Source organism: Phycodurus eques, chromosome 5, assembly GCF_024500275.1.
Source record: "Phycodurus eques isolate BA_2022a chromosome 5, UOR_Pequ_1.1, whole genome shotgun sequence".
Taxonomy (NCBI): Eukaryota; Metazoa; Chordata; class Actinopteri; order Syngnathiformes; family Syngnathidae; genus Phycodurus; species Phycodurus eques.
The window spans coordinates 26,246,537-26,271,431 of NC_084529.1; the positions used below are offsets into that span (position 1 = coordinate 26,246,537).

General features: G+C 39.4%; 2 protein-coding genes across 3 annotated transcripts in view; one reads left to right on the top strand and one right to left on the bottom strand.

Annotated features, from left to right (window-relative positions):
- The window catches only part of lrrk2 (leucine-rich repeat kinase 2), a 44,049-nt gene extending 24,875 nt beyond the window's left edge, over positions 1-19,174 (top strand). The window contains exons 29-51 of one of the 2 annotated variants that reach the window (XR_009768652.1): positions 848-975; positions 2,334-2,552; positions 2,627-2,828; positions 4,031-4,119; positions 4,746-4,924; positions 6,204-6,358; positions 6,433-6,579; positions 7,653-7,844; positions 7,938-8,084; positions 9,887-9,999; positions 10,072-10,262; positions 11,005-11,165; positions 11,868-12,038; positions 12,967-13,067; positions 13,683-13,880; positions 14,740-14,933; positions 15,646-15,718; positions 16,040-16,227; positions 16,367-16,513; positions 17,040-17,284; positions 18,236-18,304; positions 18,358-18,513; positions 18,626-19,174. Coding sequence is in view for 1 of the 2 variants with exons in the window: in XM_061678355.1 (XP_061534339.1) it covers positions 848-975; positions 2,334-2,552; positions 2,627-2,828; positions 4,031-4,119; positions 4,746-4,924; positions 6,204-6,358; positions 6,433-6,579; positions 7,653-7,844; positions 7,938-8,084; positions 9,887-9,999; positions 10,072-10,262; positions 11,005-11,165; positions 11,868-12,038; positions 12,967-13,067; positions 13,683-13,880; positions 14,740-14,933; positions 15,646-15,718; positions 16,040-16,227; positions 16,367-16,513; positions 17,040-17,284; positions 18,236-18,304; positions 18,377-18,504 (3,437 nt within the window). In the remaining variant the exon portion in view is untranslated. The remainder of the gene's footprint in view (positions 1-847; positions 976-2,333; positions 2,553-2,626; positions 2,829-4,030; positions 4,120-4,745; positions 4,925-6,203; positions 6,359-6,432; positions 6,580-7,652; positions 7,845-7,937; positions 8,085-9,886; positions 10,000-10,071; positions 10,263-11,004; positions 11,166-11,867; positions 12,039-12,966; positions 13,068-13,682; positions 13,881-14,739; positions 14,934-15,645; positions 15,719-16,039; positions 16,228-16,366; positions 16,514-17,039; positions 17,285-18,235; positions 18,305-18,357; positions 18,514-18,625) is intronic. The other variant, XM_061678355.1, reaches the window with a different exon arrangement.
- Positions 19,175-20,357: 1,183 nt separating this feature from the next.
- slc6a15 (solute carrier family 6 member 15) overlaps positions 20,358-24,895 on the bottom strand; it is a 30,478-nt gene continuing 25,940 nt past the window's right edge. Inside the window, exons 11-12 of the mRNA XM_061678364.1 lie at positions 23,887-24,049; positions 20,358-22,669 (exon numbers count right to left, since the gene is read on the bottom strand). Of these exons, the coding sequence (XP_061534348.1) occupies positions 22,289-22,669; positions 23,887-24,049 (544 nt within the window). The 3' untranslated portion in view covers positions 20,358-22,288. The remainder of the gene's footprint in view (positions 22,670-23,886; positions 24,050-24,895) is intronic.

Consider the following 24,895-nt stretch of genomic DNA (forward strand, 5'->3'; position numbering starts at 1 on the left):
GATCTTAACAATTGGGCCACGGCTGCCCCAAAATCATTGTGTCAGAAGTGGGATTCGAACCCACTGCGACCTGAACGCAGCTCCATAGACCGCTTGGCCATCCTGACTGTGTACAGGTAGATTAGATTAGAAGAGAGACTGTATTTCACAGAAGATAAAGAATTCTCTGTCTGCATGTATTGCTACTGCTCGTATAAATACAAGTTCTTTCAAAACTGCTAATTTTAATTTCAACTGCGAGTCGCAATAGACAACTTGAAGTGAGAATTGTTCACAATCTGCCAAACTACTGCTTTTGAAATTCCCTGCCACCATAGTTAGCACTTGTACCTCAAATTTTTGGTCACAACTCAAGACAAAAAAAATCGGCTGAGCTACGGGTCTAATCTCGAAAAACTGGTTAGTCAGGTAAGTGGAGGTACCACTCTATTAGCAATTGGACTGTATTAAGCATTTTTCCATCCTCTGATTGGTTGGTCAGATCAAAACATGTCACAGCCAAACTTCTTTTAGCAAAACATGTCTGTAGCGATCTGCACAAATGAATACACGATCAGCATGTCTGGTTTTATTTCTCTGTATTTTGCTGACATTTTTTACACTTTTGTCATGTTATTAGATGAATATTGCATGTACATATCGATGTACTGGCACAGTTGCCACCTGTTTTATTGCATTTTTGTATAGGATCGACGCTTTCAATAATTGTGACGTGATAGCGGTGGTATTAGGAGACGGATTACCGGTAAATCCGTGATAAAGGCCCAGGTATTAAATGCACAGCCAGCCACTGATGAAAGGCCACTGATCAGCAGGCATTTTGGTTTGATGACTGCGCCACCCTCAGGTGGCGATGAGCTGTGCTGCTCGCAGCCTCACTTCCTGTCCTCCAGAGCTCTCTACCTGGTGGTGCACGACATGAGCAGAGGAGCTCAGCAGCTGGATGCGCTCAAGCCCTGGCTCTTCAATATCAAGGTAGCTAGAAAATAAAGTAAAACCACTAACTCATAACCTACTAACTTAACTCTTAACACCAACATGAATGCCAGATGTAACCCTAATTACAGTTTTGATACAAAACTTACCCGCTGACCCTAACCTTACCTCAATCCAAACGCTAACTCCAGCCCCAACCCACTAACTTTCACCTAACCGAAATACAAAACGCTAACTCCAACCATAACCCACTAACCCTAATCGAACCTAACCCCCAAAAAGAACGCCAACACTAACCTAACCCTGATTTCAGTTCTAACCCTAAGACAAATCTTAACCATAAAACCTAACCTCACCCCCTACCCAAATCCCAACCCAATCCTACGACCCCCTAAACCTAACCTGTACCCAGTAACTATAAAATAACCTAACCTTAACCCCAACACGAATGCTAACCCTGACCCAGCCCTAATTTCAGCTCGAAACCTAATTCTAATGCTACATTTACATTATGTTCACGGCGGCCACAGGAGCCCCTTTTCATGCCATTACGGGCAAAATGGGATAGTGCGAGTGTGAAACCCGAGTAAAACGAGGTGCATTCAACTATGCCTGACAGTACGTAATAGGGCGTAACATAACTTGGACGCGGTCCGTAGTGTGAGAGGAAGCATCTCACACTTGCCGCCACAACTCTTCTGAAGCCAAGCCAAGACAAGAGAGAGAGAGAGAGCGAGAGAGAAATTTATGGCTATGTTTACACACTGTAATCTGCATGTGAATAACAGACTCTCTTGTACAAAAGATAAATGAATTAGGTGCTGACAGGAAACTAATATTATTAAACATACTGTATATTGAGTGGCAGTTTACATGTACCCTCGCCTCACCCCCGTGCCCTGATGCCAAGTCTGGAGCAGTGGTGCTACAAACCTGCTTGGCCTCCGCGTTTTATCCGTAGAACGCCTTGACACAACGTGACAAACATGAGGATCTCTGGCAGAACATGATAGGTATTAAACCATAGACCGAAACGTAGCACCCCTGTCCCCCCACGGCGTGAATACGGGGGGGGGGGGGGATTGCCAAAATCCCCGGCGCACCACAGGAACATAGTGTAAACACAGCCTAACCTAATGTAATCTCACTCAATCTTAACCGAAACCTATTTTACTACTAACCCAATCTTAATCTAGCCCACTAACCTCAAACCTTGATGTGAGTGTTTAGTGTGTGTGTGTGTGTGTGTGTCTGTGTGTGTGTGTGTAAATAAACCTAACACCAATCCCAAACTGAACCCTAACCCATATGGTTAATCCCAACCAAAAAAGCAACCGAACCTAACAACCCAGTATATTGAAATAGTAGTGGCTCAAATGTCTTTCATCCTCTTGAAGGCCGTGGCTCCGCTCTCTCCGGTCATCCTGGTGGGAACTCACCTGGATGTGAGCGACGACACGGCGTTCCAGGCCTGCTTCACCAAGATCCGCGAGGAGCTGCTCAGCCACCAGGGCTTCCCGACCATCCAGGAGTACTTCACGATGTCGGCCTACGAGGACTCGGACGCTGTCGTGCGGCTGCGCAAAGCCATCGCCAAGGAGGCCACAGATTTCAAGGTGTCTCGACGTCGGCGTCATTCCATTCGAATCCGCTTTCCTCACCTCCTAACCCCTCTCCTTCCGTCCGGCAGATCCAAGGTCAGCCCGTGATGGGCCAGCTGGTTCCAGACAGCTATGTGGAGCTGGAGCGCAAGCTTCTCCAGGAGAGGACCAGGGTTCCGACGGAGTTCCCTGTTCTCATGCGGCACCAGCTGCTGGAGCTTATCCAGGAAAGTCAGCTGCCATTGGAGGAGGCGGAGCTTCCCCATGCCATCCATTTCCTCAGCCAAGCCGGTCAGTATTACGATGCTAATAATTGGCAAATTAGTGCCTTCTAACTGTAGGTTGTGGCACAACCAAATAAGTGGGTGCAGCAGGGGTGGGCAAACGTTTGTACTCAAGGGCCACATTTGATTTGTAACAGCAGACAGCTGGGCTATCTCATTTCCTGCTGAAGGTGATTCAAATTAAAATGTGCATTTAAATATGTAAAATACATAATTTCAATAGCAAAACAAAAATGGATTGTCTTTTTAGTTGTATTATTTATAATTAATTTAATTATACTTAATAAAGCAATTACTATATCTAATACCCCCAAAAATGTTACATATAGTATATATCAAACTCAGTATTTTACAATATTTGTTATTGTTTATTGAATTAGATGAATGAATTAAAAAAAAAATGGTTTATGTAAGGTAAAAAAAAAAAAAAAAGATTTGTATGTAAAAATACGTAAATTGTATGTAAATACAGTTTCGTAATGAAATAATTCATTTTCACATTTATATTATTTATAATTAATTATGCAAAATGTTACATTGACTGTATATGAGTCAACCAATTATTTAATTTGCTCAACCAATTATTTGATAATTAAACGAAAATAAAACTAATTTTGAAAATACTTTTTCTGCGATTGGCTGGCGACCGGTTGAGGGTGTACCCCACCTCCCCCCCGAAGATAGCTGGAATAGGCTGCAGCAGCCTGCGACCCTAGTGAGGATAAGCGGTAAAAGCAAATGGATGGAAAATACTTTTTAAATAAATTTTTACCTCATTTGTAGATGATGAAAAACATTATTAAATACAATAATAATAATAATATTCAACCAATTTTTGAATACATGTACATTTCATGTATGTACATTTTTATTGTACTTTTTTTTTGATTATTTACAATAAAGTAATCAACCAATTATTTAATTAAATAAATTAATTTAAAACATAAAGTCAAATGAATAATACATTTAAATTGACCAATTTTATGAAGCAACATCTAAATGAATGCAACACACATTGCAGGACAGTTGATAATGTAAATGCTTGGTGGGCTGGATCAAAGAACAGAAATGCACTTTGCCCATCAGATCAAGGTAGAGCATATTAATTAAAAACTATAAAATAAAACCGTAGTCAAGATAAAATATTGTCACTCTATTCACATTGGAGCTTTTTGTTTGTATGTTTATTTTTTTTGTGCGTGTGTTCAGGGGTCTTGTTGCACTTTGACGATCCCACCCTCCAAATGCAGGACCTTTACTTCATCGATCCACAGTGGCTGTGCAATGTCCTCTCACAGGTTTGCCACAATTTTGTGCAGTTTTAGTCATGTAATGAAAAAATCTAGACAGGAAACAAAAAAAGAAGTCGTTTCTGCTTATTTTTATGAATTAACCCTAGATGGCAATGCAATTTTCCTCCAAATCTTTTTTTTTTTTTTTTTTTTTAAATCCCCCAAAAAGATAAAATGTTGTTTTAATAATACAATTTATCCTAGCTTGTACCAAGATGTAAAATTAAGTTTTTTTTTTTAATCTATTATAATTTTCACCTATTTCGATCGGCAACAACATTTTCTCCAAACGTTGTTGTTATTGCTGTTTTCGCTCTTTGTATTCATTAAATGTTGGGCGGGGAACTTAACCTTATTTTGAAACACAATTTTCCTCAAAGTATTTTTTTTTTCATTTTAACTCCCCAAAAAAGAAACAAAACGACTTTTCATGGTGTTCGTATACAAGATTAAGCTTCGGTCCCAACAAGAATCCCATTGCAAAATTATTTTCTCGTTAGCAGAGTCCCGATTCAGTTAACGCTGTGCATTCAACTGATATGTTTGGAAAAGAATCCTATGCTTTGTGCATTTTAATGAGGAGTTGTCATCCGAAAGTGACACTCACACACTTATTGGGCGTTTCTTTGCAGAAATTGACCGTTAAGTCATCCGTCCAGCCCCGAGGAATAGTTCAGTGCTCAGCAGTGGAAAATTTTATGCTAGAGACCAAATGTTTCCCTGCCAGTCACGCCACACACTACTTGAAACTGCTGCAGAAATTCCAGATTGCGCTGCCTTTTGGACACGACCAGCTGCTTGTGCCCAGCAGGTACGCACAGTTAGATCCACACCACTGGACATAACATTAGGTGCACCTGCAATGTCTAAAAAAAAAAAACATACTTGAAGAATAAAGTCAAAGAATTACAAGAATACAGAATAAAATACTAATACCAATTAAAATATATGAAAATATGATTGGAAAATGATCAATGATTGATTTTGAAATCATTACAAACGAACAAAAAAAATTGTACAAAATAAAATTAACACAAACAATACTATAAAATAAAGTCAAAGAATTACAGGATAATGAAAGTTTGAAAGTGATAATTCCAAAATAAAATAAATACAAGTAGTAAAGTAAAACAAAAAACATATATATTTTTTTTAGAAAATTCATACCAAGAATACAAAGACTGCAAAATTTAAAATAATTATACAAAAAAATAAAAACACAGCTATTAAACTACAGTATGTATAAAAAACAAGAAAAACATATTACTGGAATGCAAAATATATTAAATAATAAATTAAAAAATATATAAAATAGCTTTTAAAATTCTAAGAATATTTTATTAAAACCATTAAAACTAAACAATTAAAATTCTGACAGCACTGCAGTACAAAAATGGATCAAGGATTATAGGATTGCAAAATGAAAAATGTATTTCTTTATAGATATTAAGGAATAATAAATAAATTCATCTAATAAAGGATTACAAATACACAAGAAATAGTTAATACAAGACGATAGAAATTACAAAATTTAAACAAAAAATAAATCTAATAAAGACAGTTATATAAAATGTTTAAGAAAATGTAAGCAAACTAATTACATGCCTACATAAAAATATTAAATAAAAATGATTAATCCAAATGAATAAAAAATAAAAATAATACAGACAAAAAAGTGATATACACAAAATTGTTATGGGAAATTGAAAAAATATTCTTGGAAGAATTAGCAACACATCTAAAATACATTTAAAAATAATAATTGACTTAAATAAATATAAAATAAAATAATGCAACTAATAGTTTACATTTATACAGGTACAAATATGAAAAACTAAACGAATACAACATAATACATTGTTTTAAAAAAATATAATGCAATGCTAATAAAGTAAAATAAATTAGCTTGAAATTTATATATATATATATATATATATATATAAGAAAAATCTAGATAAATCTCCAATAATAATTACATTACAATTTCAGAAAAATATAAACCACACCAAAAAAAAAAAACTTTTTTTTTTTTTTCCCCCTGTGCTATAAATACCTTTTATATGATTTATAAATACAATGCCCCCCTCCAGTTTACCCAAAGACAAGCCGAGCATTGAGCTGCCTCACTGCGAGAACTCGGAGGTGATCGTGCGAGACTACGAAATGCCCTACTTCCCCGTGGACTTCTGGTCCCGACAGATCAGCCGCTTGCTGGAGGTCTCTGCTTACTTGCTCCACGGAAGAGGTAACGCGCACATTTTACACCCCCCCCCCCTCCTCCACCCGTCAACTCATTCAATTCTGTGTGTCCTTTCCCAGAGAAAGCGTGTCCGCCTGAAAGAATTTGCTGGAACCGAGGCGTGTACTTGAGCTGGTCCCCAGAGGCCTACTGCCTGGTGGAGGCGGCGTCGCGGCAGGAAGACACCTCCAGCGTGCTCAAGATCACTGTGCCCTCCTCGCGCAAAGGTACAGTATACAGTGGACTTGTCACCAGCCAATCACATACAGTAGAAACAAGCCTTCACATTCACACCTAAGGACAATTTACAGTCTTCAAAAAATTTGAATTGAATTTGGAATGTTGGAGGAAACCGGAATAACCAGAGAAAACATAAAACATGCAAACTCCACACACGAAGGCCGAATTCGAACCCACAACTTCAGGATTGTGGATGTGCTAATCACTGTGCCGCCATGATTGTTGATGTTGTTGTTATCAACAAATGTTGTTCTTTTTATTTCTGAATAACATGTTTTTAACTTTAGGTGGCAACAAGAACATTTTTTTTTGTTTGTTTTTGTTTTCTTTTGAAAAAGCTCATCTTAGAGGACAGCAATATTTTCTCAAAATTGAGTGATTTTTATTTTTTTTGGGGGGGAATACATTTAAAAAATAAAACTAAATTAAACTTGTCTAACGACAAGATAATCTAAAGGAAATAACAACTCAGTATTGTCGCTGTTGTTGTTATCAACCTTGCCCTGAATCTTCTTCAAATTTTGTGATGTATTTTCAGAAAAACATTTTGTTATTGATTTTGTTATGACTGTTTTTGAGAAAATATCAAATTAATTTACAGTGGCAACGAATAATTTTTGTGATTTTTGTTGTTGTTGTCTTAATAAAATTAAACTAATTGGAAATAATAATCTTAGGTGGCAATACGATTTCTCCAAGTTTAGTGATTTTTCATGAATTTATTTTACTTTTGGTGCAATTAACTGAAAGCATTGCCCCCCCCACACACACACACACACAAATAATTTTCTGACTATATACAATTAACGTTAGGGGGGAATAAGATTTTCTCTGAGTTTTTTTTTTTTTTTTCTTTCACAAACAAGATTTTCTGTTTTTTAGCAACTATTTCATATTTAAATCTGGTTTCTGTTGTATTTTTGGGTGTAATTTAATTTCCTTTGCACCTGTCTGTCCTTTTGTTCTCTTTCCAAAATGTTTAATATTCAATACAGAGTAGTAATGTTCTGATATCTTTGTCATTTATGATTGTATTTGTTCTTGATTTGTTCCTCGCCAGGCCGGGTGCTCCTGGGCCAGGTAGTGGACCAGGTGGACTCGCTGCTGGAGGAGTGGTTCCCTGGCCTGCTGAGCACGGACGTGCACGGCAACGGAGAGGCGCTCCTTAAGAAGTGGGCTTTCTACAGCTTCCAGGACGGACACGAGTGGCGCAAGATGCTGCTGGAGGATCTCTTTGCCTATTTCGACCAGGGTGCGGTCAGCGGAGTATTAAAAAAAAAAAAAAAAACGTAACAATCATGACACAAAAGTGTAAGACTAAGGGTGAGAGTGTCTATCTCTTCAGACTTTCTTCTGGTGAACCCAGAAGACCCTCGCTGCACCGTTCCCCTCTCTCAGGTCGCGCCGGATGTGGTCCTCAGTGACCAACCTGCTGGGACCATCCTAGATAGTGACGAGCTCCACGTGGATCTCTCCAAAACCAACCTCCTCGGTGAGAAATGATACTTGATAATAATTACATTACCGGTAATGTTAATAATTGAAAGAAATCTTTTTTTATTTTTTTCCTGAACTTGATGTTTTGTATTTGTAACTTTTTTTTTTGTGACCCCAAGTGGTTTATTTTCTTCTACCAAACCTATCTATTTTATGCACCACATTTTATATAAAGAATTTAAATTTTTACAGTTTAATCTGTTGTAAATTTTAAATTAAGACATTTTAAAAATATACACTTTTACAGTCATATAGTCATTTTAAATTAAATAAAAATAACACATTGAGTACAAATTGATTTTTATATACAGATATAGTTTTGCAGGCAGCATATATAATTAAAATAAAAAATATATTTAAATAATACTCATTTTATTGGTGTAGCAACAGTAAATTAAATACATTTTACAAATACAAAATACAAATACATTTTTATACCTATATTATAATCAATGACTATTTTAAATAAAAGAATATGAAAATTAAACAAATTATACAGACATTTATTATGAGTTTACTATAGCCTATGTATTCATAAGGGAATGCAGTGAATGGGGGGCGGGGAATTAAAAAAGGTAAAACAATACACTCTTTATAAGGAATTAAATTTAAAAAACCTAAAATGAAAAAAAAAAGTAATAAAAAATACATTGTATTGGTTCTATCGACAATAATTTTCAAATCAATACATATTTTATTGAATATATCATATACAGATTACAGGTAACACTCATTTTAAATTAAATGAAGCTAAGGAATTAAATACAAAGTTACTTTTATATATAGAATAATAGGGGGCATGGTGGACGACTGGTTAGCACATCTACCTCACTCACAGTTCTGAGGACCCGGGTTCAAATCCGTCCCCCCCTGTGTGGAGTTTGCATGTTCTCCCCGTGCTTGTGTGAGTTTTCTCCGGGTACTCTGGTTTCCTCCTACATCCCCAAAACATGGTAGGTTGGTTGATTGACGACTCTAAATTGTCCATAGGTGTGAATGTTTGTTTGTCGAAGTGTGCCATGTGATTGGCAGGCGACCATTTCAGGGTGTACCCCGCCTCTCGCCCAGAGTCAGCTGGGATAGGCTCCAGCACTCCCAACGACCCCAGTGGGGATAAGGATAAAATGGATGAATAGATATAGGATTTTATTTACATTGACATTTTAAAAATGTAATAAATAACTTAATGCACATTTTTATAATTGTCATCAAAAGTCATTTTTATGAATGGGTTTTTTCTGTCTGTACTGTGCGATTTTTAAATAAGAAAATAAATAAAAATCAGTAAAACAGACATTTTTTGTAATGTATAATTTTTAGCATATATTTTTTTTAAAGGCAATGTGTGTGGTGAAGGAAATAAAATATATTAAGACTGTTAAAACTGTAAAAAAAAAAAAAACATATATACAGGCACACTCTTTTATTGGCATCATCTATAGTAATTTTAATAGAATTTCTGCATTAAATTAAAAAAACTACAGTACAAATGTATTTTTATATACAGATGGATGTTTACAGGCAACATCTGTAGCCTTTTGAAATACTTTTTTCAAACATTAAATAAAATGTATAAACCCGTATGAAACCATTTTTTAAATGTTACATTCTCTTAATTTTATTGTTTTATACAATACAGTGCTAGTTTTTATTTTTTCTTCTGGGAGGCTGGAACAGATTAAGGGCATTTCAAGTAATTTCAGAGGGGAAAACTGATTTGTTATAGGAGTGAATTGAGTTACAAGCTTTCAATTATACTTGTAAGTCAAAGTACCACTGTTTGTGTTGCGATAACAGGGAACGGCGGCTTTGGCACGGTGTACCGAGGTGTCTACAAGAATGAGGAAGTGGCTGTCAAGTTATTCAACAAGCACGCGTCTGAACTTTACATCCACAGACTCCTCAGACAGGTACACGTGCCGTGATTACCCAGGATGCATCATGGGACATTCAGACCCTCTTTTTCTGTAATCCATCCCCAGGAGCTGGTGGTGCTGGGTCGCCTGCGGCACCCCAGTCTGGTGGGCCTGCTGGCGGCGGGCTCGGCTCCGCACGTCCTGGTCATGGAGCTCGCCATGCTGGGCTCCCTGGACTCCCTGTTCCAGCACAAGAAAGGAAGCCTGAATAGGAAGCTCAGGCACAGGATCGCTCTGCACGTGGCCGACGGACTGCGGTAAGATGGCGTGATCCCCCTCTTGAGTGCCCCTTTCACACACAAACTAAATGATTGCACCACAAGGTGGCGCTTGGAGGTCATGTTTGGAAAAAATGTTACGTTTGAGACTAGATGGAATGGCGCATGACCAGAGAGAACCAATCACAAGTGTCGGCTTTAGGAAGAAGTGATGTGGGAAAAAAAACCTGAGCTTTTGCAACTGTATTTCAAATGTAACTCAAGATTAGGTCAAGGAAATGTCTAAAACTAACTGATTTAATGACACATTTTCTCCCAGCATGTAATGAATTGCAATTACGCACATTTTGTAATTCAATCACGTAATATCTTTACATGTAATTAACTACTCCCCAACACTCGCCGTAACATAAAACCAGGTAATTATTGGCCTTTGCCTTTGATACAGAACTCAGTGGAGGCAGAACAGTGCCACAGCCATGCACACTTCACACCGATATACTACAAAATTAGCCATAATGCAAGTGTGGCAATAATCTGCCTTTGCCCTGTTACACAGAACCCAGCGAAGACACAGAGATCCTGCAAAATCAGTCGTAACAGAAGACCCTTTCACACAGATATCCGACAACAGTAGCTGTAAAGGAAGACACAACATTCATTCTGACCTTTACATAGAACTCAGTGATTGCAGGATTGCGCCACAACTCACACTTTCACATTGAGATTCTGCACAATTAGCCGTAACAGAAGACTCGATAGTTATCTGCTGTTCTGTCAGGTACCTGCACTCGGCCATGATCATCTACCGCGACCTGAAGCCTCACAACGTGCTCCTGTTCAACCTGAAGACGGATGCCGACGTCATCGCCAAGATCACCGACTACGGCATCGCTCAGTATTGCTGCAGCATGGGGGTCCGCAGCTCGGAGGGCACGCCAGGTTAGAGCACACACACTTTGACGCCGTCCAGCCCATAAATACAGTCAACCCCAATTTGTCGCCGTGGATACGTTCTAGACCAGTGATTCCCAACCAGTGTGCCGAGCGAGCTCTTCTGGTGTGCCGTGGGAAATTATCAAATTTAACTTAATTGGTCAAAATATTATTTTTTTACAACAAATAATGCATCTTTGTTCATCTGTCTATCCCAGCGGTAAATATAAAGACAGAAGAAATAAATGCTCTTCTATTAGATGGCAGAAAGTGTATAATTGACTTGTGTGTCCACTTTTTGTCACATTTTTGTTTGTTGCTGTGCCGTGAGATTTTTTCAAATACAAAATATGTGCCTTGGCTCAATAAAGGTTGGGAATCACTGTTCCAGACTCACCCATATACAGAGACCATTGAAAAAAGTTTTTTTTTTTTTTTTTTAATAGTTTTACCCCTCGCACACATTTTACACCCAGAAAAATATTACAAGCATGAAACGTACAGAAAATACAGTACATATAACATCGCTGTCAGTTGGAAACCTCCTACCTGTATGTCTAAATTTGGTTAAGTTCCTTTTTTTTTTTTCCTCCACAAATCTGTCACGTTACAATGGTATAATGGAACACATCCACTCTATGTTCCACAAAAAACCTTTGCAATTTTAGGTGAACCGCGATAGAGGCTAATTGTAAAGCTGTTGAACAGGTTTCCGCGCACCAGAGGTAGCCAGAGGGAACGTAACGTACAACCAACAGGCCGACGTCTTCTCGTTCGGGCTGCTTCTCTACGACCTGCTGACGGGCGGCGAGCGCATCTGTGACGGCATCAAGTTCCCCAGCGAGTTTGACGAGGTGGCCGTGCAGGGAACGCTACCAGGTAAAGAAAAAACAAACTAATTCCAATTCAAATTATTTTGGGGAAATAGATAATCTTCCCATTGAAAGTTTTATTGTCTTTCATTTTCTCTTTCATTTACTGTATCTATCTTCTATTACTTTTTTCTCTTCTTTCACACATTTTCTTTTATGTATTATGTAGTTTTTATTTGATTGATTTTATGTCATTTCTTTTTTTATTTATTTTGTTTTATTTAGTGTTTAAACTTTATTTTATTAGATTTCTTTTACTTATGTCCATTTGTTTTTTCCTATTATTTAGTTTCAGTTTTTTGTTTCCTTTATTTTGTATTTTATTTATGTTTTCCTTTTTTTGTTCTCAGGGGTTTTATTTTTGTATTCTTTATTTTCTTTATTGATTTTCTATTATTTATTTTATGTAGTTTTTATTTTTTAGTTACTTAGTTATATTTAGTTACATTTTATACTATTAACTTTAATTTCTTTTACTTTTTCCCAATAATTTATGAAACATTTTTTTCATTAATTTCTTTTTTCATTCGTTTGTTTTCTTCAATGTGTGTAACTCAGCTAAACTTTCCAGTGTTCGGTGGGAACAATATCAGATATTGTCAGCTTTACAGTGAGTACGGAAAAAGTATTCAGACCCCCTTAAAATGTTCACTCTTTGTGATGCTGAGCAAAGGGTGTGGTTATTTAGAGTATTGCCATGTGATATTTCAGTCTGCACATTTTTTTGTAATATACTGTCAGTACGGGGTGCTGTGTGTACATTCATGAGGAAAATAAAGGATTTAAATGCTTTTAGCAAATGGCTGCAATATGATAAAGAGTGAAACATTTAAGGGGGTCTGAATACTTTCTGTACCCACTGTATGTACATTTCCAGTTACCCGCACTACGACCTAACAGCATAAATGGTATCCACAATAATGTATTTTATGTAGATCCGGTAAAGCACTACGGCTGCTCCCCTTGGCCTGGTTTCCAGGCTCTGATGAAGGAATGTCTGAAGGTTAATCCTCATGATCGACCCACGTCTGCACAGGTGAGGACCCTTAAAAAACCTTTGAGGTGCAGTGCTCTCCGCTACATCGCAGTTTATCGTTTGCGCTCTTGCTCTATTGCAGATTTTCGAGCAATCGTTTTTTTATGGGTTTTTTAGTCTACAGGAAAGTCTGAATTTAGCGTTCCTCACCTATAGTGTAGTTCTACTTTATGACGCAACATGCCAGGCAGCATTGAGCTCAACTGGAAAAGATGCAGCATCACAGTGAGAAAGAAGAAGCTGCAGATAAGGTCAACTACTAAGCTTGAATAATGTTCATTGTTCCCACAGAGCAGAGCAAATATATGCCTGTTTAAATGTTTCGATTCTCCGTGTGTGTGTTAACGTAGCAGTTGTTTGAGGGTTTATAATTACCGTAACAATGATGCTAATTACCTTTAGCCCATCTATGGCATTTTGCATAATATGTTAGCTTGAAGCTGTTTAAAAATACAATGGTTAATTCTCTTTAGTTTTATGTGTCAGTTTTACAGTCAACTTCAATGTACGTTCTATGGCCTCGCTATATCGCAGACTTTCACCTACCGTGGGTGAACACCCGCGATAACAGAGGTTTCGCTGTGCACATTCAGAACTGTTGTGTGTTGTGGTCAGGTGTTCGCCAAGCTCAACTCGGGCGAGATTTTGTGTCTGATGAGGGAGCTACCGCTGCCCAGGCCCGTAAACGCCGAGTGCGTGGCCGTGGGCTCGACTCTGAGCGCTCGAACGGCCTGGCTGGGAGGAGGCAGCAGCACCCAGAGGACGGGATCCGTCACTGTCGTGGACCTGGACTCCGACGACGTCACCACGCAGGTACCGTTCGCACACGCACACCTCGGAACCGCACCGGCAACTAAACGATTGACTGCAAAAGTTTTGGTTTGTTCCTTAGCTTCATCTGTTTTTCTTTTATTTTTCTGTTTTAGTTTCCTTTTTAAATACATTTATCTTCAATATTTTTTTATGTATTGTAATGATTGATTTTCCATTATTACTTAATTTTTGAAAAATATATTTTTTTATGTTTGTTTTTTTGTTAATGTTTTCATGTAATGTTATTCTTTAATTTTTTTTTAACCACAATTAACCATAAGGAATGAATTCATTGTAAACATATCTTTTCCATTCTTTCTTTCTTTTTTCTTCCTTAGATTATGTATATATTGTCTTTCATTTATTTTATATTTGTTCTTTAAGTATTTTTTTAAATTCACTTTTTGTAACTTTCTATTTAAAATTGTATATATGTAATTATTGATTTGATTTTCTATTATTTCTTTATTTTATAATGATTTATTTTCCTTATTTTCTATTATGTATTATTTTATGCATGTATTTTGATTTATACATTTTCTTTTTACTTTACAATTTTCCTTTATTTTCATTTCTTTTTTTAATCTGGCATGTTTCTTTTTCTTATTTCTTCTATTATTTTCCTAGTTCTTGAAAAAAACAAATTCTCTTTTCTACATTATTAATTATTTTATTTTATATTATTTCATGTTTAATTTTGTTTTTGTAATTTCTTTCATTTTGTTATTTTATCTTAATTCTTAGTTTATTCCGTTTCTTTTCTGTATTTAAATACTTAAATACTTGTTACTACTTTTATCATATATTTATTGAAAACATTTTTTTATTCACTTTGAATGTATGAAACTTGTCCAATCAGGTGATCGACACCAGTCCCGTTCTGTGCTTGGTGATGGTGCAGATCCCCGGCGAGGCTTCTGATTGGCTGGTGGCCGGCATGCAGTCCGGCTCGCTGGTGGTCCTCAGCAGCGAGGACGCGTCCACGTGGTACCGCTTGAACAACGTCACTGACGCAGTCACCTCCCTATACTTCCATGTAAACCACCCACGCCTGTGAGTACCGACAAAGCTAACTCCAGAAATCTATTGATTTTAAAATGTCGGACTATCCAAGATGAGAAGAAGACAATTGATTTTGAAAATATCACCACCCAAAATGGGAGACCTATTTATTATATTTGGCGATATGACCATCTCCAACCCCAATTCCAATGAATTTGGGACGTTGTGTTATACATAAATAAAAACAGAATACAATGATTTGCAAATCATGTTCGACCTATATTTAATTGAATACACTACAAAGACAAGATATTTAATGTTCAAACTGATCAACTTGATTGTTTTTAGCAAATAAAAAGCCGCTTACATGCAGTGATTTCTCCAGATTCTCTGAACTTTTTGAAGATATTATGGACCGTAGTTGATGAAAAGCGTAAATTCCTTGCCATTCTACGTTGAGGAACATTGTCCTTAAACTGTTCGACTATTTTCTCACGCACTCGTTCACAAAGAGGTGAACCTCGCCCCGTCTTTGCTTTTCTACCCAATCATGGCACCCACCCGTTCCCAATTAGCCTGATCACCTGTGGGATGTTCCAAACAGGTGTTCGATGAGCATTCCTCAACTTTCTCCGTCTTTTTTTGCCACCTGTCCCAGCTTTTTTGGAACGTGTTGCAGCCATCAAATTCTCAGTTCATGACTATTTGCTAAAAATAATAAAGTTGATCAGTTTGAACATGAAATATCTTGTCTTTTTTTTAGGCAAAGAAAGAGCTACTTGCTGGTTGGCACAGCTGACGGCCTTCTCACCATTTACGAGGATTCTGCACTCAAGGTTTGAATATGAATCCACTTACAAAAACATCTCTTTCTGTTGTTTCCTAATAACATTCTGGCTTTTCTCCCCGTAACGTTCCAGTTATTCTCCCAGTAACGTTTCAACTCGAGGCTCTTCTCACTTTCACATTACGGTTCTTCTCTCCGTATTATTCCAGCTCGACTCCCAGTAATATTCTGGCTCTTTTCCATTAAAAAGGGGACTCTTCCCCTTCCCAGCTCTCCCGCCTGTATCATTCTGACTCATCTACCCATAAAATGCCAGCTCCAGATCTTCTCTCTTTAACATTGCAATCGTTTTCTTGTAACATTCCGCCAGGATTTTGGTCAGCCGGTGAAATCCGTGGTCCTGGGCACGGTCAACACTCCTGTGGTGTGCACGGGCACGTCGTCGTACTCTCCGGACGGGCGCAGCGTTTGGACCGGCTGCGGTACCAGGATCCTGTCCTTCAGCGCCGACTACGATGTGAGCCGGAACATCGACACCCGGAACGTCGTCACGCTCCCGTCAGTCCAGAACGCTCCGCACACATCCGCTGTGTTCGCGACACGTGCTTGTACTCACACTCTGGCGAAAGCAGAAGTACCAACTTGTACTTGCTTCCGTCCCACCACTGTCCACCGTAACAGTACTTGCGTTCCGTAGGCAGCAGCCGCGCGGCGAGGCCAGCGTGTGGCGCATGGCGGTGGATAAGTACGTGTACCTCAGCAAAGCCGGCATGGCCACCGTGGAGGTTTGGGACAAGAGGAGCGAGCGCATGGTGGACTGCATTGACTGCGCACAAATCATTCGGTAAAGCAAGCAAGAACCCCGATGATTTTGAATCACATGGCTCGACGGAGTCACTGCCGCGCAAACGAGTTGGAACTTGAAAATGAATTGTTTTATTTTGAAGACGCAACCACGAATGAACAAGCGTTCACAACAAGACCCCTATTCATTTTGAATATCGTCACCCTTGGCAGGAATACTTTTGATTTTGGGCAGATTGTATGACCATCCAAGATGAGCAACCAATTGATTTTGCATACATGACCTGTCAAAACGAGTTAACGTTCAAGATCAATGTTTTGATTTGAAAATAAATGACCAGCCAAGACGAGAAACCGATAGATTTTGAATAGATAAGCATCCATGACGTTGATCATTTTGAATTGCATTCAAGGCAGACGGCAGAGGTCAGAACAAATTTGTCACCGCTCGTTTTCGTTCGATCATCATCAAACGCTATTGATTTTTAACACAAGCCAGCCTGATTGATTTTGAGCGCCAGTCAAAACCCTAACACGCACCCGCTCTCTCTCTCTCCTCCTCGTAGACACGAGTGCGGCCCCGGAGGAGGGGGCCACTCCGGCGAGGCGGACGCGACCGCCGACGGCTCTCCGTCCTGGGCCCGGTGGGCGCGGGTCAAGTCCCTGCTGGTGGGGCCGGACTCGGCCACGCTGTGGGTGGGCACCCGAGAGGGCCACCTGCTGCTTCTGGAGCTCGGCAACAAGCACCACGCTCTGCGGGTCATCCCACCGCGATGCCGCTCGCTGCAATGCATTGCCTCTGCATTCACGGGTGAACATTATTATTATTATTATATAGTTCTACTAATATTACTACTATATATGATTATATACATTTGACAAAAACGTTCCTTGTCTTTCAAGACATTTTACTCCGTCATACTTTCACTTATTCCCACCGTTCAAATTTCCAAATACAGTGGCGCCTGGAGATACAAACTTAATTTGTTTAATTTGTAATTTGACCACGTTCCGATACACTTGTATCTCAAATCCTCTTTCTCCCGTGAAATGAATGGAAATGTCATTAATCCGTTTCAGCCTCTCAAAAAAAAAAAAAAAAATCAGTGTTTTATTGAAAAATGTAGCACTCTGTATAATATTGTACTTTATAATGACATAACTAATTAGAACATAAAATACACTTTTTTTTGGTCACACTTTGCATCAATTCAATGGCCATTGTGCTGCTCCTCCTGGTTTGCCCGTCTTGGCCACGTGGGGGCAGTATAAGACGGACAGACTGATATACTGTAACTGGAGAAGGTCTCGACTCCTCAGTATGGCACGAGCATTTGTTGTTCTTTGTAGGTGATAAGGGTTGTCTCTCAAGTTTGCGCTCGGAAGTCAAAGCAAAAGCGGTCGCATCTTGGAAGAGTCAAGTCACTCATATCTTAAGGCACCAATGTAATTCTCCAATTTCCACAATTTTTGCAATTTAAATTCCCATATTAAGATAGATTCTATATATTTATCTCATCCTTCCACATTTCTTGACCAAATCATTCCATCTTCTCACTGTTCAGCCCATTCTTTCCCAAATTCCTACTTTTCCACATTAAAATTCCCAAATTAAGAGCTATTTTACACAGTCACGTCCTCCATCCACATTTCTTGACCGATTCAAACCATTACAACTTCAAGCCCCACATTCCACATTTCCAACAATTCAATGAACTCTTCAGCATTCATACGCGTTTTGCATATTTGATCTCATTATCAGAGACTCTAAACTGGAAGAACGTGGTGCTGGTGTTGGGCAGAAGACGAACGCAGGAGAAGACCGAGTGGGGTGAGTGAGGATGGATGATGGTTGTCGGGATTTCAGCGTTGGCTCCCTTCAAGTGTGGACTTGTTTCGCCAGACGCGCAGTCGGTGCTGATGGTGTGGAACGGCACGCTGCCCTCAGAGGCCAAAGACTTGAACAAACACGGTGAGAGGCGAGAACACATCGCGGCCAGGATGAGAGAACAGCTACACAACCGCGACTGAACATGCAGGGTGAGTTATTTCTTATTTGATTGAATTTGTGTCTCAATATTCTTTTTTTATAAAAGCAATGTTACTTTTGATGTCAATTACAATTTGTCTAAATGTAACTTTCTTTTTCCAGAACGTTGATGGGAAAGGGATTCACTTGACCGCAGCGATTTCTTTGAGTGAAAGAGGAATCCTTAAATTCTGAACAAATCCAAAATCCTAAAAATATTGAGGAGTCATTCTGGACTAAATGAAGACAAGAGAGATTGATTTTAAAGGGACACAAGGGGACACAAGTACTGTACATCAGGGCCCACGATCAACGACAGCTTAGTTTTTGTTTTTTTTTACATTTCCATTGATTTAAAACCCCCCCAAAACTTTAGCATTAGCCACCATGCTAATCACGTCAGCAATGACAGAAAATAGATGGTTGGATGGAATTTCAAGTTGTGAATGTCACTCAAATGATTGACTTAATAAACACTACACTGTTTTTATTAGAATGGTCTCGTCCCCATCTATGGTTGTCATCGCACTTTTTTCAAGTGTAAAAATAACTTCACCACTGTTAAATTATAACTAAAGAAAAATAACTCACTCAGGGGCGGGCAAAGTACGGTCCGCTCAGTTCTTTACTCCGACCCACTGAGTATTTACGGTCAACAGTCTTTAGCCATTTTTCTCTAAAATGGGTTTATTCAAATGTATTCATTAACTTATGTCATTAAATAATTGCTTAGGTGATTTATTGTAAAGGATCAAGTAAAACAAATAATGCTAAAATAAACACTTTTACATGTATATTTATCATTTTGTAAGAATGTTTTAATATATTGTAAGTAAAATAGTTTTATATAAACATTTATTGTTGTTAAAGTGTAACTGTAGTATATTAAATAATTGGTTTCTATATTTCAAATAGACATTTAACTTATTTTAAGTGTATTAAAGGTACCCTATTTTTCCAAACCAACTTTTTCTAGTATTTGTGATGTAATACTGTCTCTATGGAATTAAAATAAAAAAATCCACGCATTCCTGAGTTCCAGACGTTTTTGCTTTATGCCCCCGACGCTTTCCCTTGCCTGGACGTGGGTCACCGGGGACCCCCTCTGGAGCCAGGCCTGGAGGTGGGTCTCATTGGCGACCAATCTGCATGGGCTAGGCACAGCCCAAAAAAGGCAACATGGGTTTCCCTCCCCATGGGCTCACCACCTGTGGAAGGGGACAAGGGGGTCGGGTGCTGTGTGAGCTGGGCGGCGGCCAAAAGCAGGGACCTCCGATCGCCGGCTACAGAAGCTGGCTTTAAGGATGTGGAATGTCACCTCTCTGGTAGGGGAAGAGCCTAAGCTGGTGTGCGAGGTCGAGAAATTCCGACTGGACAGTCGGGCTGACCTTGGCCTCCAGTACCAGAGGGGCTGGACTCGCTTTCACTCCGGAGTTGCCCAAGGTGAGAGACGCCGAGCACGTTAAGATGTATTATACTATAATATTGGAAATAAGCGTATTAAAAATGTATATTGTAATATTAGAAATAAGCTTATTAAAATGTATATGTAAATGTTAAAATCAACAGTTGTGATATATGTGTGTATAAATGGTTTAACTTTTAAATGTTAAATGAAGTGAACAAATGTGTACAATAGTTTTATACATTTGCATTTTAATATATAAACGTTTTAATAAAAAGAATGAGACTGAATCGTTATCCTATCCATGTGGCCTCCATTTTTGATTTTTAAATTTATGTAAATAAACTATTGCATGTTTTATTACTGCATTCACATTTTAACTTTTTACACTTTGCATACTGGTTTGAACTCCCATCATCCAAAATCAATAGAGGCTTGTGTTTTTGGATCATATTTAATGCTGAATGTAGAAGAGGAGGAGGAGGGGAAAGACATTTCTCTGCTGCATGTTTTCAAGCCATTTCATGGATAAAAACAAACTATTTACAAGGACGAGGACTCGGCCCTCACAAACACATTAGTAAAAAAACAATGACGTTAATAATGATTTCATGACTGAACCTTACAAACACTAATCCAAATAAGGCAGATAAATATATTTATATATTTACAGAATACCGTAACTATACAAACATGGCGTATTCTATAAATGACATCGTCGGACAATCGTGGGACTTTTTCAATGTACACGTTTGCGCGCGTGCACACCTTGCAGACTGCTTCCTCTTTGCGTAGGCTCGGTGGCACGTCCACCTTATTGCTCACACACTCTTTTTCAGCAGCGAGGAGGGAGGCTTTGAAAGCTCGAGTAAGCGGGGTCGGGGTTATGAATGTGCGGTGGGAAAAGTCACGCCCACCAGAAACTACATTAGGTACACCGAATGAATTCCAATACAAAATTGCTTGAAGTGTTCCTTTTTTCCCGCCGTTTCTTCCTCTCATGAGGTAAAAATGGAGGAAATAATGGCACACCTGGGATGCACTCGTCTCGGCCTTTCATATGACGTATGACTCGGGGGGGGGGTTATGGATTGATTTTTGACCTAGTAAACTTTGAATTAGAACAGGGTTGGGTAACCTAAGGCTTGTGGGGCCCCATAGAGCATTTGATGCTAATTGCATGGCAATTCTCTAAACAAATATGAAAATGTTCTCCCATACCTGATCTCTATGTTGAAAGTCAAGTGTTTTTGAACAAATATGAAAATGTTCTCCCATACCTGATCTCTATGTTGAAAGTCAAGTGTTTTTGAAGTTAACAGTTTTCCTATTTTCAATATTTAGTTTCTCACAATCTCAAGATTGACAAAATAGATCTGGAAAACGCTCAAGACCTTCAACATGACGCTTGTGTCAATGTGGTTTTGTCAGTAATACATTTCATATAGGTCAGGATGGACCACCTACGGCTGCATTTTTGACATTTTCAGGCAAAAACATGCTTTTATTACATCATTTCAACCGAAGACCTGTGGGCCTTTACACGGCCCACTGAAGCATTTGATGCAATTCTAAAATCCCAGAGAAATTGTCATAAAAGCATTTAACCTACAAATGCTACGAGCACTGTAAACAATATACATTTGTTCAATGGCTACATGGACAAAGTCAGAGCTCCATCCAAATAATTTCGTCAACTCGGTGAGTGATTTATGTTCGCTACTCGCAAATTCAACGACACAACAAATTCACGACACAACCTATTCACTGATCTTTTTTTTTTTTTTGGGTTGGGGGGGGGACTATCCTCGGTTATTCGCTAAAAAACTCGCCTAATCACGGTTTCGGTGCCCTCTCTGAAACTCACTAAGTTTCCACAAGATACAGTAGTGAAAAGTACTTTGGCGCCCTCTTATGGCATCTTGGTGGTGAGGAACTATGCTGAACAGAAGGGAGATGCTTCCATTAGACATGCCAAAACCCTGTGGAAAAGGAGTGCATTGGAGCCATTTTGTGATATCTTGGTGCCAAGGAACTATGTTGAAGTGAGGGGAGGAGCTTTTATTAGATGTCAAAGCTTTGACTAATTGAAAAGTAGGGCTTTGGCACCATCTCGTAGCATCTATAGGCAATTGTAAACCTTTCTCAGGGGGCATCAATTACTCAGTTTTCCGCTATTCCCAGTCGGGCTCGGTCCCTGATGGTGTACTTAATGAATTGACCTGCGTGTCTATTCCCACCCCTTGCTCGGTTGTTTTAACATGTTAAGGTTCAGAGACGACAAAAGAAGAAATGATAAAAAAGAAAGCAGCTAGGCTGTTTAACAAGGAGTATGCGATACACACACACACGGACGACTAGACGGGAAGAAGGGGGGCGCTCTACAAGTCCGACTCCGGCATGTCCGGCACGTCGGCCATCAGGTAGCCGATACCGTGCAGACCGTTGGACGCGGCGTCCGCGTCGCTACCTCCGCCGCTCGGCTTGCGGTAGATGCCGTTGGCGGGCACGGGCGAGGGCGCCTCGCTGGGCGCGGCCTTGCCGTGAAGGAGGCTGGCGCCGTCGCCCTCGCCGGGCGCGCCGCTCTCCTGAATGATGCGGCCCTTCTTGTAGGACACGGCCGAGATGCCGGCGGTGCCGTCGTTGATCACGTTGAAGTAGCGCAGCGCGAAGACCACTGGCACGGGCAGCACCGCCACGAGTACCAGGGAGATGCACACTGCCACGCCCCACGGAGGGAAGCCCAGCTTCTGCTCCTTGGCCTGCAACACGCGCCACGCTTAGTGTTATGTTAGTACAGAAGAGAAATGGTGACAAGCAAGCGTATGGGAGAGGATGTAATGCTTATTTCTCTACAGTGGTGACTTGAATTACATGTTTATTTTGTTCTGTGACCACTCTCAACTCAAATCACCTTTAACCATTGAAATGAATGGGAGTGCCATAAATCCATTCCAGCCTCCCCTAAAACACGAGCAAAAATATTTTGTGTATCACGATTTCATACATTCTTTGTGAGGAGCCACCAGGGGACAGTACAATACATACGTATATACACAAGAGGGTCACAATTGCTCAATAAGCTGCAGTAATATTCATTATTTGTCACAGAGGATAATGAATACAAGCCTTTTGAGTATTGTTATACAGTAAGCCCTTGACTGCGGGGGTTAGGTTCCGGACCACCACTGCATTAAGTGAAATCTGTGAAGTAGCAACCACATACCTTTTGATTATTTATACATATTTTAAAGCTGTATGACCCTCCCAAGACCACAAAAACCTCCATTCAAAATCCCGCAATTTAGAGCATTATGCATATGAAATGAAAACAAAATCTGCCATCCACTAAATCCGCAATAGGTGAACCGCGATATAGCGAGGGAAAACTGTCTATATGTGATGCTGCGCCATTGGTGTTCAACTATCCATTGCTCTGTTTATAACACCGCTGCGTGGATGCTCGTTTCGTTAGCCCATCTATGGCATTTTGCATTGTGTGTTATGAAGCTAGCGGGCTTTCCTCAGCATTTTGTCCAAACCACATAACCTTGTCTCTTTGTTTTATGTTCATTTTGACAGTGAACTTCAACTGGGAAATGGAAATGTGAGTGTTTCTGCTTTTGGTCAACAGATGCAACAATAAATAAATAAATAAAAAGAGTCTGTAAAATGATGGATAAATCCAAATTTAAAAAAGAAAATCGTAGTATTAGAAGTTTTACTAAAAATGAAAATGTTTAGATTTTTTTTTTTCTTTGGGTCAAAAAATGACAAATTATATATTGTAAAATCTAAAAAGGATCAAAATGACAAAATGATTCTCACAGCCACAAGGCGGCACATTTACACCGCTTCTGGGGATTTCTGCAGTTACAGCCCTGAATTCTTTGAGCATTTGGGATGGATGACAGTTTCCTGTGTGTGAGGATTTTGATTCTGTTGTTGTGATGTGAACGCAGAAGCCGCGGCGACTGACCTCCTCCTGGATCCAGGCGCTGTAGCCGGGCGGCGTTCTGATGAGCTGGATGAAGCTGGAGCCCAGCAGCAGCAGCAGCAGGATGGGCGTGATGTACTTCCACATGTAGTAGTAGAAGCGGTACGGCGTGAAGCCCAACATGTCCTTCAGGTCCTTGAAGAACCTGACACAAATGCAACAAAGGTGAGGTAGCGAAGCATGTGCTCCAAAATGGACATTTTGGATTTAAACCGAGGAAAAAGATGAACGTTTTCAAATGAAGTATTAAAAATGTGAGACATACTGTATAATCAAACTAAAATAAAGCAAAAGGACTCAGCCTATTAGGAGGAATACATTTTCGGTGCATTTAAAATGTGTGGATACAGGATTTATTTTATCACTGTAGAATAATACATACATCCATTTTCCATACCGCTTCTCCTCACTAGGTTTGGGGGCATGCTGGAGCCTATCCCAGCTGACTCTGGGCGAGAAGCGGGGTACACCCTGAACTGGTTGCCAGCCAATCGCAGGGCACATATAAACAAACAACCATTTAGACTCACATTCACACTTTGGGCAATTTAGAGTTTTCAATTAACCTACCATGCATGTTTTTGGGATGTGGGAGGAAACCAGAGTACCCGGAAAAAAATCCACGCAGACATGGGGAGAACAAGCAAACTCCACACCGGCTCGGGTGGATTTGAACCCGGGTGCTCAGAACTGTGAGGCAGATGTGATAGCCAGTCGCCTACTGTGCCGTCTACATGTACTTTTTAATTCTTAAAAATGTATTTTATTAAATAATTAATTGATTGCACAAGGACTTAATTTTTTTTTAATAAACTTACCTATTAAAAAAAAACGTTCACCACATTTTCAATATTTGCATTTTTCATTCATTTTATTACATAATTGTTTAATTATGATGAAACCAATTTAACCATCTTCATACACATTTAACAGTGGGGCAAAAATGTAGTCAGCCACCAATTGTGCGAGTTCTCCCACTTAAAATGATGAG